The sequence below is a fragment of the Meles meles genome, chromosome 4 (assembly GCF_922984935.1).
Source record: "Meles meles chromosome 4, mMelMel3.1 paternal haplotype, whole genome shotgun sequence".
Taxonomy (NCBI): domain Eukaryota; kingdom Metazoa; phylum Chordata; class Mammalia; order Carnivora; family Mustelidae; genus Meles; species Meles meles.
In genome coordinates this window covers 21,974,617-21,990,248 of record NC_060069.1, presented here as the reverse complement: position 1 = coordinate 21,990,248, position 15,632 = coordinate 21,974,617, and the positions used below count along the sequence as shown (strand labels likewise).

At 42.0% G+C, this 15,632-nt stretch overlaps 1 protein-coding gene across 7 annotated transcripts in view; it reads left to right on the top strand.

Annotated features, from left to right (window-relative positions):
• NEK10 (NIMA related kinase 10) overlaps nucleotides 1-15,632 on the top strand; it is a 227,445-nt gene that overhangs the window by 195,687 nt on the left and 16,126 nt on the right. For all 7 annotated transcript variants that reach the window (XM_046002046.1, XM_046002044.1, XM_046002042.1 and 4 more), the window contains one exon: nucleotides 6,584-6,694. In XM_046002046.1, the coding sequence (XP_045858002.1) occupies nucleotides 6,584-6,694 (111 nt within the window). The remainder of the gene's footprint in view (nucleotides 1-6,583; nucleotides 6,695-15,632) is intronic.

Genomic DNA, 15,632 nt, shown 5'->3' with positions numbered 1-15,632 from the left:
GTTGGGGACCTTATGAGGAATAAGCATTCCTTTTTAAGGTATCACTCCTCATCGGTCCCAGATGTGTTTGGTGTAAAGTTTTCAAGCAAAAGAAGGTTTGACATCTCAGACACAGAGTGACAAGCTACCTCTGCTGGCAATGATAGCTCCAAGTGACTTGAATTTCAAGATTGATACTTTTATCTGGATCCAGCAAAGTGTCCCTATTTCAAGTTTTAGGATCCCATTCTTTTCCTAACTTTCACATGAGAAATTTGGCATGGCGTGCACTTAACTGACATTGTAATTTAGCAACCTGCCCAATTAAATTCGTATTTGATTATCAGCCATATCAGTGCTATGGTAGCAAGAAATAGCAGGTCCTTTTATAGCTATAATGGAATCTCTTTGGGTCTTAGCCTCTGACTTGAACCGAGAGTTAAAGGACCCAGGCTTGTCATTTTTTTTAAGTGCTTGGATGCACTCAGAAGAATGCCTCCCCCAACTCAGTCCTCGTAGTCCTCATACTGCCTAGAAGTTAAGTGCGGCAGCCACGTGAGCTCGCGGGGCACTTGGTTCAGTTGGCTATCACAGTGACACCCTGATTGATTGCGATGCCACTGCGTGCCATGGGTTACCCACATCCTCGGTCCTATGGCAAAACTCAGCACTGGACTCACTTTCGGGGAACCATCAAACCAATTCCCAAATCCCATCTGTATTGGTCCTTCTCCTGGGACCTTCCTGGAACCACTCTGTATCAGCAAGGGTCCAGTTTGGAGACAGAAACTACATGGTAATTTCAACAGGGAAGATTTAATATAAAAAATTGCTTAAAATTATTAATAACATCAGGGTATTATTTAAAAAGGAGGGGAAAAGAAAAATCTAAAGAATATAGGAAGTCCAGACGAGGAAGTCACTACTTATAAGGCTGGCGCAGAGAGCATCCAAGAAAGGAACAAAATAAAAGAGGACAACCCCATCCCAGGCTGAAGTCCAGACCTTATTGGGAAGATCTGAGAAATCCAATGAGGTGCTGTGCTAGAGAAACTTGCAAGGAAGTCTTCCTCTGGGGGACTGGGGCAAGTCATCCATGGTGAGTTGTCTTGCTGTGGAACTTGCTGGAAATCAGCGCATGAGGCTTGGACTGGGAAATGCCCTCTATGGGACCAGAGGAGGCTGTCCAGTGGTAGGTGCTACTCCGTGGAACATTCTGGGCAGCTGCCTGCAAGATTGGTGCCACTGAAGTTGCTTGGGAGTGAGCACCGCTTGGGTATTCCTATTCCAGCTATCCACTCAGGGCTGCAGGACTGAGGCACAAGCCTCTTCCTCCTCTAGCATCCCTCCAGTGCTCTCTCCCAAGGGAGCTGAACATCGTGTCAAGGAAGAAATTCCGGTATCACATGCAGGGCACTGAAGGGCGGATTTGGAGCTGAGAAGCAACCCATGGGCAGCTGGCGCACTTAGCCTGGGGGGATAGGCAAGGGGCTCCCTTCTGTGGGACCTACTCACCTTTGAGTTCTCACTGCTTTCCTTTCCCCTTTTCCCTTTTTCCCTAGCCTGGCTCTTATTCATCACATTTCCCCCAAATTGGGCATTCTTTTCAATCACCATGAAGACTAGCCTTTTGAGACTCGTGAGTCTGAAATTGAATTTGAGAGTCTTTCCTTCATTTTCTGCTGTCAGCCTTTCCTTTAGGCAATCCCACTGAATTGTCTACCTGATTAAATGAAAGAGGGTATAGGGGTCCACAGCAACGTGAGGGGACGTGGAAAATTGTTTAAAAAATCAAAACATAATCTGCTATACCTCTGTTGAGTAAAGATATTATATTCAAAAATGCATTCCATTTAAATGCTGATGTAGAAATATGGGGAAGCATTCTTAACTTTAGTGTTATGGAAATAGCTGTAAATAGCTTATTGGTTACTCAATGCTTAAGTACTAAATTGAGAGAAAATAGGCTTTGAAATTTAAATATAGTTTCCATATGCCTGTCTTGCTAATTTTTATATAATAAAAAACTTTTTAATGTATGTATTCCATTTCTTTATTGGATTTCAAAATATGTTAAAGCAAGAATGAAATGATTATAAATATCTTATTATTATGCTCTCACACTACCAGCATACCAAATGATTTCATATTTTTTGGCAAGATGGCATTCCTTGCTACAAGCTCAGACGTAACCATTGTGGTTTTTTTTAAAATGTATTTCCAGAATACTTGAAGGTTTATGACATTGCCCCCCTTTGGGGACCTTTAAATGACAATGTTAACCCAAGTCAATGTGCCTTTCAAATAAAGGAGATAAAAACAAGTCGAAACATTATATTATTGAATTTGCTGTAGGTTAAAGACCAAGATCAGTTTTCTGTGTCTGCTAATTACAAAGGAAAACTGCTGAAAGTAAACCTGGACCAATAAACAAACAGGCAAACAAACAACTTTTCTTGTCTGCGTGTTTATTTCTAGGTCAGACTCCCTAGCAGACTTCTGCTGTGATAATTGCCCTGAGTCGCAGGGCCAGGTCCCTCCTGACAACCGCAGATAACCTTACAGAGGAAACTGCTTACTTTTGGCCCGTGGTGGCCTTTCCCATCCAGTTTCCATGGAGACAGATCTTGGAAATCATCTAAAAGCAACTATTTTAAAAGGCAGGATGTTAAAATCCTTACGCTGTCAAAACAGATTTGACATCTGTTTTTATCAAAACTGAGATTGTGATCTTAGGACAGCCTGCTGAGAATGAAATCAGTGGTTCATTTCCGTTGCTGGAAACCAGAATCGATCTTTGGGCACATAAGGTGACCAGTGTATACATATGGCCCCTTTTGGTCCGAGTCTGTGTATGATTGCTTGGGTAGAACCATGCAGCCCGCTGAAGGTCTGGATTTAATTCCGTACTTACGGTTTGATTGCTTTGTTAAAGGAATGCTTTGAAAATCAGCATATGGCAACTTTAAAAAATTAAACAGCTGTCTCTTAGAGGACAGATAGAGAGTTTACATGGATCTGCGTTGGACTGCCATCTTAACGCTCTCAGCTGTTGCCAACAAAACAAAAAAATGTGACCGGGAACAGCAATGTGCTCCCCCCGTTTTGCTAGCTACTGTCATCAGTGAAACAGACTGGTTTTTTCAGCAGTAGTGATAGATGAAGCTAGAACCATCCTTACTTTCTCTTATCTGGGTCTCCTGGCTACTAATGGCAAGGGGGACAGATTAAACAGAATTGAGGGGAAACCCATGTATCTAAGTGCAGTCGTGTTTTCGGGGTTTGCAAATTCTAAAAGAAAGCTTACATTTTGTCTATTTATTTTGATAATAATCATTGAGTATTTTTTTAGCATTTACAGAAATCTCCTCTTAAGAAGCAATATATCAAAATAGTTTATTTTTGTAATAAGATATTATTTAAGTCACTTCAAATGGCATCCTCTCACCTACTGATGGTCTGCTAACATATTCTTGGAGATACTAGAGAGTGTGTTTTTAGAAAGTCTCTGAATATAATGCAAGTTCAAGAAACTATAGTATAGAACACAGAGATCAGATTTCATTTTTTCCTGTTGTGACTTTGTTTGGTGTGGTAAAAACAAACAAAAAATAAGCTCTTCGATGGGTGGTGAGAGACTCACCTTTTCTAGAATCAGTTTCTTTATCGGTAATATTCGGGTAGTTTATGGGGCTATTGTATTAAAGGAGATAAAGTATGTGAAGTATTTATAAAGTATTAAACGGTAGTAATGCTATAGTGGTATGTTTGCTCTAGGATAATAGTTGTGTTAAAAGACACACTACATCAGAAAATATCTTTGCAGTTTGCATAATGTCTTTAAACTCTGATTTCCTTACCTATAGACTAGTACCTGCTTTATAAGTTTATTGTGGGGAGAAAAGTGACATAATACACATAAAGGAGTGATCATAGTAACTGGCACATACAAATCGCAGGTATTAATATTCTTAGTGTAATTGTCTTTAAATATAATATAGTAACATAGTTACATTTTCTGCAATTGAACTATGCATGAGTCATCATTCTGTGTAAAATTTTAAATTCTTCCATGAAACTTTTCAAGATGGATGCTGTGTATAGTGACAATTTCTCCAGTAAGATAAAATAGCTTTCTAATACTTCCTTGTGTGTGAATCTTGAGTTCACTGTTAACTTATTCAAGAAAGCTTTTATGAGAATTAATTCAAGCGATCAGGAGCAATGAAAGCAACTCTAAGTTAACGAGAAGTTTATCAAGTTAAATAAATAGCAAGGATTTTTAGAATATTTGAATTAGTAATCTGATACTGATAGTTGCCAGTGTTGGGGTAAGTCTCTTTGGAAAGAAACTGAGGGCCCACTGGTCTTCACGCCTTCAAAGTTTGCTGTGCAGACAATTAGAGGTATCAGAGCTGGCTTCTGCCTTTCACCTCATTGGCAATTAGAATCATGCAAGGCAACAACTAGACGGTCCTAGGCCAACACTGCCCTCTGGTGTTTGATTTTGGGAAGTGGCAACTTCCAGTGTCAAACAGTAGGGAATTACCAAATCCCAAAAGGTTATCTTCAGGCGCTTCTCCCATCCCTTCTCCACTCTAACCAATTCCTTTGCTAGGAAAGTGTGCAAATAACCCTTCTCTTCATTGTCTGGTCCTCCTCTTAAGTAAACCTCATTTCACTTTTGCTAATCTCTCATGCACACATATATCATGTATATTCATTTTCCTTCTCATCTGTCTTCCGACAATTTGCCCATTAATGCCAAGAAATCTCTCTCTGTCTCTCTCCCTCTCTCTCTCTCCACATTTCTTTATTTCCCTTTTCATTTTATGTAAAATGACAGCAATAATTATGACTGTTTGCTGGGGATAGGGAGAGTGATTACATCTGGAGCAAAGTACAAGAATGCTATAGTATTGACATAAAAAGAGCTCAGTAGAGATTCAGCGCTGTCATTTACAGAACCTTTCAGTATAACAAAGGGCTTCAGACCCTTCAGTAGAGCCTTGGTTCCTCTGTACTTAAACCTGCTTTGACTCAAATAGAGTCAAAGGACTGCCTAGGATTATAGCTGCATTGTAAAAGCATATTTCAATTATGTTGTTTCTCTGCTTATAGCATTATGGTGCTTATTAATGGGTCCCATATTCTATTGTGTTTAGACTGATGAACAGGTTTTCTTTGGCTATAAAATAAGCTGTTGTGAGCCCCCAGTGACCCTACTCACTTCCCTAGTACCTTTTATACATTCCCCTGCTTCATGAAACTTGAATAAACAGACATTTCTTGTAGTAACCGGGATATGGAAAGTTACATTATACTAACAAGCCCCGAAATCTCTTTGCTTGATACAATAGAGGTTTATGTCTCACTTAGCTAAAGTTAGACAGGTCAGGTGGCCCTCCTCCTTGTGGCTATGCCATCTGGAATGGGTCAAATCCTAACTCCTTGCCCAGGGTGGGCAGGGATGGAGGAAACATACTGGCTTTGCATTTCCTCATCCTCAGAATGACACATATAATTTCCATTGGCCCAAAGTCGTCACAGGGCACCAAACCTAAGCTATAAGAGAGGATAGAAAAATGGAGTGGGGGTGGGTAAATGATTGTCACTACCATGTTGCTCTTTCTTTTAATGTAAACTTTGAATTATATTCTTTTTTTTATTGTTTGTTTGATTTGTTTGGTTTTGCGTTTACTCTTAAGAGCGCCTACAACCGCATTTTCCTTCCTACTTAGCCATCTTTGTTCTTAATGATTCTTTTTCGTCTCCTTCCAGGTCCTCTCCATATTTTAAACAAACCAGACATTATTTGCACTCTGAAACCCCTTATCATTCTGACCCTATTTCTCTGCTCTCTTATCCTTCTCCCAAACTTTACTTCATCCCTCTGTGCTTTTCAGGATCTTTGGTTTCCTTGTCTAAATTCAACTGCAAAGCACTACAAAATCAATTTTTGAAATCCCCAGTTTCATCCAATCACCATATTTTCTAAGATTTTAAGAGGGACTTCCTACTAAGTTATTAAATCCAGCTCATCCTGGCCCAGCCCCAATGTATGCCCATTCATTTTCTTCTTGACAAAACTGGTCCCTAGAATCCGACTTCCCTCTATGTGAATACTCAGGAGCATCCACAGACAGGCACAGGACTACGTAGTAATGCAGATATGTACTTCCTGTTCTAAAGTATCAGATCCCTCAGGACAAATGCCTTGCTTCCCGTGTTTAGCAAAATCCTGGGCATGACATAAGCACTGAACACCTGCTAGAATATGCATCTTTCCTTGTGAAGTCTCTCTTTTACCAAATTCAATTTATAGCTGCAGTGTTGTTGTTCTGTGAAAATAATACCAATAGAATGAAAGAACAATAGAACAAATAGAAGCAGCGTTTTGAAAGAGAGAAGAGTAACATATTCCTTCTGGATTATGGAATGAAACAATATCGCACTTCATCATGCTATTTGAAGTAGAATTTTTATTCTTTTTTATTCCCTTTGAATTAATATCGTTACACTGACCCTCAGTGAATGCTGCCTGGGAGTCATCTGTGCAGGGTTAACAATTTGCTTATAATAACTGTTTTCTCATTTTATGCAGCTTCCTCCAGCTTTGCACCACAATTTGAAAAGAAGGGTTATTGAGAGATTCAAGAAATCCCTCTTCAGCCAGCAGAGTAACCCTTGCAATTTGAAATCTGAAATTAAAAAGGTACAGTATTCAACACCTAGGAGTTCTTCTCTGGCTAACAAAAACACATCAGAAGAGCTAAATTTTATACCTTCTCTGCTTTGTACTTTAAACTCTATCCTCTATTAAAGGATGTTATCATTGTTTTAGTCCTTTCAAGCTGCTATAAAAAAGACACCATAAACTGGGGAGTTTATAAACCACAGAGGTTGCTCACAGTTCTGGAAGCTGGAAGTTCAATATCAAGGTGCCAGCATAGTCAGGTTTGGTACAAGCCCTTTTCCCAGTTACAGACTTGTGACTTCTTTCCCTGCTTGGCAAAGAAGGCAAGGAAACTGTCTGGGGCCTCTTCATAAGAGCACTTTTTGTAAGAGCACTCCAGGGCTCTGTCCTATGGCCTAATTACCTTGCAATGACCCTGCCTCCCAATACAGTCACCCGAGGGGTTAGGTTTCAGCATAGGAATTTAAGGGGATGCGAACATTCAGACCATAGTAGCCCTGCTTATGATATGAAATTGAGGATGTCTTGCCTCTGATTTTCTCACCTTTATTTCTGTGGCCGTCATCTCAGAAGCTTAACAGGAAGTTCTTTTGGTATGATTACTTGTTTTCCTAAAAACAAATGTTTTTAAATACCTTTAATTAAAAAAATATAATTTAGCCTTTTTAAAGAGAATTCTATCCCAATATTTTATTAGAACGTTCTCCAACAAGCCTCTAAATTGAGCTGTGCTACTCTGGACAAGTCGTTTAACCATCTGAAGCTATGATTTTGATCACCTACGAGGGTGGAATGAACCACTATTGACCGTTGAACAACACGGGGACTAGCACTGATCCCCTGCTCCTGCACAGCTGAAAGTCTTTTTTTTTAAATATATATTTATTTATTCATTTTAGAGAGAAAGAGAGCATTAGCACGTGCAAGTTGAGGGAGGAGCAGAGGGAGAGAGAGAATCTCAAGCAGATCCCCCTGAGTGTGGAGCCAGCCTTGGGGCTTGATCTCATGACCCATAAGATCACAACCTGAGCCACAACCAAGAGTCAGACACTTAACCGACTGAGCCAGCCAGGTTCCCTGAAAATCCATGTATAAAACTTTTGACTCCCTAAAACCTTAACTAAGTGCTTGCTATTCACCAGAAGTCTTGTCAATAGCATAACCAGGGGATTGACACACATTTTGTATGTTATATATTATATACTGTATTCTTACAATAAAGTGAGCTAGAAATAAGAAATATTAAGAAAATCATAAGGAGGAGAAAATACATTTACAGTACTATACTAGAAGAAGTCCACAGATAAGTAGACCCATGCAGTTCAAACCCATGTTGTTCAAGAGCCAACTGTATTTTTTAAGCTTCTTTCCATCTTCGATATTCTGTAATCTCCTAGACCTCGGGTGTTGGTAAATATTTCTGTTCACATACACAAAATCTAAATCACAGAGAAGTTAAATCAACCAGACAGAAGGAAAATTATTTATCTCTATTTAGCACACCTTGATGACAGGAAACCCCTTTGTCCTGGCTGACAGCCATTTCCATGCATCCCTTGGAGGTGGTCACAAGCTCCCCTTCTCCTGTCCTGGAAAGACTTGAGGCTCAAGCAGTTTGGGCCTGCTCCCATTTTAATGTATCCATCTTTATCTATCTATCTATCAATCTATCTGTTTGTCTGTCTGTCTATCATCTGTTTTATCATCTTCTTAAACTTTGAAACAATCACATGGCCAATGAACTTTTTTCTTTAAAGTTTCTCCTTTCCTGGATCCAGTCTTAAGCATAAATATACTTCTTATTCAGGCAGTATGATGGACTCTTTGGTAAAGAAATGCAAACAGTGTGTTTGCTCTGTTGCCTTCCCTCTGTGGTGCCTGCAGCTACACAAACAGGAGATGGGAAAAGAGATAACAGTGGCAGGTAAACAAAACAGAAATCTACCTCATCAGAGATGAAAGAGCACAATTCCTTTCACGGTTGTGTCGGCCAATCAGGCCCAGAAACAAAGCTCAAGGAGCTCAAAACAGGTGGATGAGACTGCGGATATTTGTTTTATGATATTTACATATTGTACCGTGAGTACCAATAAATATATTTTAGGAAGACAGAGGCTCAAATCTCCCATGAAAATATTACATGTTGCTAGGTTTAATATTCTTATTAAAATGATATGCAGAATAATCCAGTTTGTACACAAATTTATTTTAATAGAAATCCCAGCTTTAAGAGATGAAAGTGCCCGCAGCAGGCTGTCTGATGCACAGGGGTGCCTCCAACTCTTCCCCAATGCTGTGATTTTCCACCCATGCACGTCCTTAAAACAGAGCGCTTGCTCTTTTGTTACTGAGGTGTACTGGTTTGCATCCCTTCCTTGCTGTGTTTCTTGTCTCTCCTGATAGAAGAAAGATTCTCTTTCGTTAAAATGGCTCCGCCTGCCTTGTTGGCCTTCCCCGGAACAGTGGCAGCCTCTCTTAGAGCACTTACCTTCTGTCCTTGGTTTGGGGAATGAAAAGGGATTAATGAGGTGGTAGAGGGCGTCCAGGGAGCCTGGGTGAGGGAACTCAAGGGGGCATAGACTTAGCCTTCTTTTCAGCGTCGTTTAGAGGCAATTTAAATTCTCCTGTGAGGAATGCTATGGTCCCCTTCTCTGATAATTACAAGCTGTGGTGGTTCATACCATCATGGTGTTTACCCTCCTGATGGTGGAGGCAGGCCTCCTCTTCTGTGAGGAAAACCAATCTTCTGCCTGGAATATTAACATGCTTCCTGTTCTCCACCACTGAACCAAGAGGCCAGCTCCTCCATAAAAATCTCCCTTGATTTTCCCTGTTCAGAATTAATCTTCCCTTTCTCTGTGCTTCAGGCATTTTTTCACCGTATTGTTGTAGTTTTTTAAAATTTAAATTTTTTTTAAGATTTTATTTATTTATTTGACAGACAGAGATCACAAGTAGGCAGAGAGGCAGGCAGAGAGAGAGGAGGAAGCAGGCTCCCTGCTGAGCAGAGAGCCTGGTGTGGGACTCGATCCCAGGACCCTGGATTCATGACCTGAGCCGAAGGCAGAGGCTTTATTTAATCTACTGAGCCAACCAGGCGTCCCAAATTTTTAATGTTTTTTTAAACCTTTTATTTATTTAAGTGACAGAGAGATACAGAGTGAGAGAGGAAAGAAACACAAGCAGGGGGAATGGGAGAGGGAGAAGAAGGCTTCCCGCTGAGCAGGGATCCCAATGTAGGGCTCGATCCCAGGACCCAGGGATCATGACCTGAGCTGAAGGCAGATGCCCAACGACTGAGTCACCCAGCTGTCCCTCACACTGCTGTGTTTTAAATAGCTCTTTATCTAGCTTACATTTTTGTTGCCCCCAAAATCAGTGGGAGTGTTATATGCATCTTTGATTACCTGCAGTCTCGCACGGTGCTTGGCACATGATAGAGCTCAATGTATGATCGTCGAATACAGAATATATTCTATGTTGACAAATAAATTCTGTGTAATATAGTCTATATTGGGTCTATTCTTTATTGATGTATATAACATATTATATGACATATATTGACATATACCGTATTTATATATTTTTATATGGATATAAAAAGAAGCCCTCCTGCCCTCATTTAAACACAAATGAGAAAAGTCTGTGGCCTCTGTTTTTCTCCCTTTCTAGTGTAATCTTTTGTTTGTGACAATTTTTGTTTAGAAATGGATTTTTAGGGGCACCTGAGTGGCTCAGGGGGTTAAAACCTCTGCCTTCAGCCCAGGTCATGGTCTCAGGGTCCTGGGATCGAGCCCCACATCGGACTCTCTGCTCAGCAGGGAGCCTGCTTTCCCCTCCCCACCCCCCGCCTGCCTCTCTGCCTACTTGTGCTCTCTCTCTGTCAAATAAATAAATAAAATTTAAAGAAAAAAGAAATGGATTTTTATCCCCTATATAATCTTGGTGGAGTGGCCAGTTAGCTTTTTTGACTAATAGTCCCCCACCCTAGGGCCGTGGAAGAAGCAAGCAGTGATAGTTCATAAAATGCACTTGATTTCCACCCTCCCCTCTGAAACTTGTCCTGAGATCCAGGGAGTCCATGTCTCCAGTTTGAGGAATCATTATGGGGTGATTGTGCCTTCTAATGAATGGCCCGAGACCCAGCAGGATATATAGAAGAGTGAAAGAATAGAAAAGCCATTTCCTAAGAAACTAAGCTCTTTATTTATGACTTACCTAAGCTGATCTTCTGTCCAATCTGCTCAACCTTGGCTAAAAATTGTGAGGGGAATAAAACATGGGAGTAATTGTATAGTGTTTTGCGAAACTAGGATTTTCGGCAGGGGAGAGAGGAGAAACAAAAACAAGATGGAATATATTAATTCAAATTAGAATTGGAGATCCCAGTATGAATGAGTATGAATTTATGATAAATCTTTTTATTTTTTTATTATTATTTTTTAATATTTTATTTATTTGACAGAAATCACAACTAGGCAGAGAGGCAGGCAGAGAGAGAGGAGAAAGCAGGCTCCCCGTGGAGCAGAGAGCCCGATGCGGGGATCGATCCCAGAACCTTGGGATCATGACCTGAGCCGAAGGCAGAGGCTTTAACCCACTGAGCCACCCAGGTGCCCCAATGATAAATCTTTTTAAAAAATGCACGTATTTCCTAATATTTTCTAAGTCGTCTTGAAACTAAGCAAGCAGCAGTGAGCTTCCTTAGCACTCGCGCCTCTTCGGAGATACGGCTGACTGCCGATAGAGCTAGAGCAGGGACTAAATTAGGTGGAATGTCTTGACGTAATAGATCGTCTAGTGAGGATGCCATCAAGGATTACTGAGGATGTGTCAAAAGGACTCAGGCACCAACTTAAAGAGGCTCCCACTGGCTAGCTATTGGATAATTAGAGCATCAATAAGAATAATGACTGCAATGGATTGAAAGAATTAACTAAAGTTTAAATCTAAGAGTTCATGACAGAAAAAGAAAAATCCTTCATTGGTTTCCTTTGGAGGATGCTAAGTAACCAACTCATTACTTTGAAAATTATTTACAAAAGGAACGAATCAAACATTTATTGTGCCGTTGCCTTATGAATTCTATCCCAGGGTAACTAAATTGATGAAGGGGAAATTTCTTATTAAAGTAGTCCTTCAGCTAATAAGAGCTAGAGGAATAAAAAAACGTTGCCGTTCTGCAGCCTCTAGTGGAATGATGGATCTAGACATCAACCCAGTGGCTTGCTAATACCGCAAAAAAGGGACAGCCAGATGTTATATGGCTCCTGATGGATGTGCAGTACCATCCATGAAGTATATTTGCTAAAGGCTTGGATCTGCGTCCGAGGAAGCCTCTAAATATGGTTTTTGGAAATAAAGTTACTGGAACACGACCACACGCCTTCCCTCACGTATTGTCTGTGGTCACATTCACCACCACGTAGGTACAGTTGAGTGGCCATGACACAGATTACACGGCCTGTAAATCTGTCAGTATTTCCTATCTCACCCTTTACCAAAGAAATTTACCAGCCCCTGCTCTACCTCAAGCCGCGCACATGTAGCAGATACAGGGGACGAGAGAACATGTGAAATGACACCATGGGGATAAGCAGGAAATCCAGACTAGGGAATTGTACAGGAAAAATGACCCTTGTTCTTATATAAAGAAACTGCAAGGAAAGACGAGCACTTCTCTTTGGTTCCTAATCTGTACTTCAACTCCGATCAGCAAGGTCAAGCTTACCTTATTCAGGAGCTGGCAGTCTCTCTAATTCCCAACTCCAGGTTTCCGGCTCTTTTCCAGTTAGCAGATTGCTCCTCTCTTCATGCTTTAATTAATGTCTCTTGATGCACATAATAATTATGCCTTATATTTGCCTAGCCCTTGTCAGGGCCCCATGGAGGCATCATAAATCAGCAGCGCCCAGCGCCAACCTGTTTGGACCGAGTGGAGAAGTTCCTAGAGCAGGGCTCTCCTGCCCAGCAGGGTCAGGCCATTGTTCATTTTCTCCCTGGACACCACCTTCAGTGTCCGAATGGAGGTCCTGGGAGGAAGAGCTCGTGGTTGGAAATAGCACAAGACAGTGGTTTGCCAGCCTTTGCTGAGTTGTGGAATTCTTTGCTAAACACGATCTTTGGTGGAAATGTAAACAGCAGGGCAGCAAGGCTGCTTCCGGGGGAAGTAGGGTTGAGGGCGGGGATGCGATGTGCATCCCATGGACATGATGATGGACCATCCTTGTGAAGGCACCATGCGTACGTGTGCGTGGGCGCTTCCGTATCAGAGAAAAGGGAATATAAATACTGGACATGTCTGTTGACGAAGTGGTCTACAGAAACCTAATAAAAAAGAACAAAAAGGAGCTATGGGTTAGAAAAGATGAAAAATAAGACAATATATTATGTCTTAACGTATTATAACTAAGTCGAAGAAGACAGCTAAACCTAAAGGAAAAAAAGATCAGAGGACGGGTGAGTGCTGTGTGATGTGGTACCTTAAAAAGTTTATCCCCTCTGGCCCCTAATTTCACTTTTGCTGTTTCATTTCTTTTTTACCTCATCTGATTAGATGCCAAATAATTGGCATAGTTGTTCTGCCGCAAAGATAACCTTATTTTATGATATGGAAGAGAAGATACAGTTTGGGGAATTTAATGAAGATTACAGTTTGTGTTTCTCTTTTAGATTCGGCCTAAAAAGTACTAGACTCTCAATTGAACAATGAAGTGCTAAAATTGCTAAATACTTGCTCAAAATCAGTGAGTGAGTTTTGGGGGAGAGGGGGTAGTAACAGTGATACAGTGATCTTTAATATTTGCTTGGCTTTGGTTCAAAAGTGTGTACGGTCATTGGCTCTTTTGAACTGTAGATGTTTATTCAGAGCAGGAGAACCTTTCATGGCAGTTCAGAAAGAGGGTCTTAAGCATTCTTCCAAAGAGAGCATATATGCCAAAGATGGGAGAACCCCTCTAAGCTGAATGTTTGAAAAGCAAGAGAGGGCCGACATGGCACAGGCCCAGGACTGCTGGACCACCTCGGGGCCTCTGCCCGCCAGAGGGGCTGCTCTGAACCGTTCTGTGGTAGCATCCATAGTCCCCCTACGGGATGAGCCTTTTCTTGCCTATCTGGTGTGTCCAGAATTGGGCTCACCACCTTCTTCCTTCCTACATCTGCTTCGCTATCGCTGGAGGCACGTTTTCCTTCTGCTCAGTCTTTAAACCTTGCAGTCACGTTCAGCTGCTCCATGTTATTTCTTTTGTCCCGTAGGTCATTAACACCTGCATCGTCTTCCTGTAGGCAGTTTTACTTGCCCTTTGATGTTAAAGCCCTGGGTTATAGCCCTGGTTCTGCCACTTACCAGCTGTGACCCTTGAGCAAATTCCATTTCGATGTCCCCATCTGTAAACCTGAGATAATGCTTACCTTAGAGGTAGTTGTAGGAACCAAACGGAACACCCAATGTGACCGGACAGTTTAAGGACTCAGTAGGTGGCTGTAGGAGCTACTGGTGTTATTAGGGGAGGATATTCGATCTTCCTCTTGGCTACCACCTGGTTCAAGGTCTTAACGCTTCTCTGGGCAGCTTCTTTGCTGACTTCCCTGTTCTCCAATCCATCTTGCCAGACCAAGTTTCTAAACATACCGGCTCTTTTTTTTTTTTTTTTTTTTAAGCATACCAAAAAACCTTGTAAGCCTCCAGTTTCTTGCCTCACCATCTAAACACTGGCATCCAGTGTTCTAGTCCCCCATTATTTGCAGGAGCTTCCACCCGGATGTCCCCAGCCCATGCAGACTGCTGGTACACATTGCACCAGAATGACTGTTTCAAAACAGAAATCTGACCGTGTCATACACGCACCCACCCACACAGACACACAGAAAGCTGTTCAGGGGCTCTAAGTAGAAACTGCCAAATCGTCCCCACAGTATTCCCGGTCCCATTTGGTCCAAGCCCTGCCCACCTCTCGGTCCTCATCTCATCCCTCTCTCGTTCTTCATGGTCTCATACCAGCCGCAGATCCCGTCTGTCCACCATGCAGCCTCCTCCTGAGTCTTTGCAAATGCTCGTGTTCCCGCCTTTCCAGATCTTCCCGCCGCATCCTTCACTCACTCTTTCCCATTCTTTCAGTTCTCAGTGCATCATTTTTTCAGGAATGCCACTCCTGTCTAAGTTGAACCTGCCCATTACCTCCGAGAACCACCGGCCCGTCCTTCAATGCATTCCGCACAGTTGTAATTTCACGTAGATGCAGAGGGACACTTCACAGCTATAGTCCTCCATAACTAGGAAGTTAGCTCTGAGAGTACAATTTTTAAAAGAGTTTATTTATTTATTTGAGAGCGAGAGAGAATGAGAGAGAACGAGAGCATGAGAGGGAATAGGTCAGAGGGAGAAGCAGACTCGCCGCCAAGCAGGGAGCCTGATGCGGGACTCGATCCCGGGACTCCAGGATTATGATCCGCGCCGAAGGCAGTTGCTTAACCAACTGAGCCACCCAGGCGCCCCCTGAGAGTACAATTTTTGGCCACCATTGGTTGTTCTTATTGTTTGGATCTGTGACACATAAGAGTTGATAAAAATCCCCACTGAATTAATGAACAGCATTTGCCTTCCTCTCTTCAACCTAGATCCCCTCACCCCTGTACCGTGGACTTCTGTCATCACCCTTTCATCCCCTTGCTACTGGTAGGCAGTGCCCAGCCTTTGCCCCCAAGTTCCACTCACCTGAAATGTCTGCCTTGCTTCCCTGCATCCGCCCAAATCCGTCCTTCAAGGCTCGGCTCCAGGGCTTCTGCTACAGGGCTCTGAAAATCAGGTCGGACTTTTGGAAGCTCGGGACTCCCTGCCTCATTTTACACTTCATAGTTCATTCTCCTTCTTGTTCGTGGGCATGAGCCCACTTTCCCAGTCACATGGCAAGCCGCGCGTCCTTGCTGTGTCCTCCCTGGAGCCCGGCATGGTGCTAAC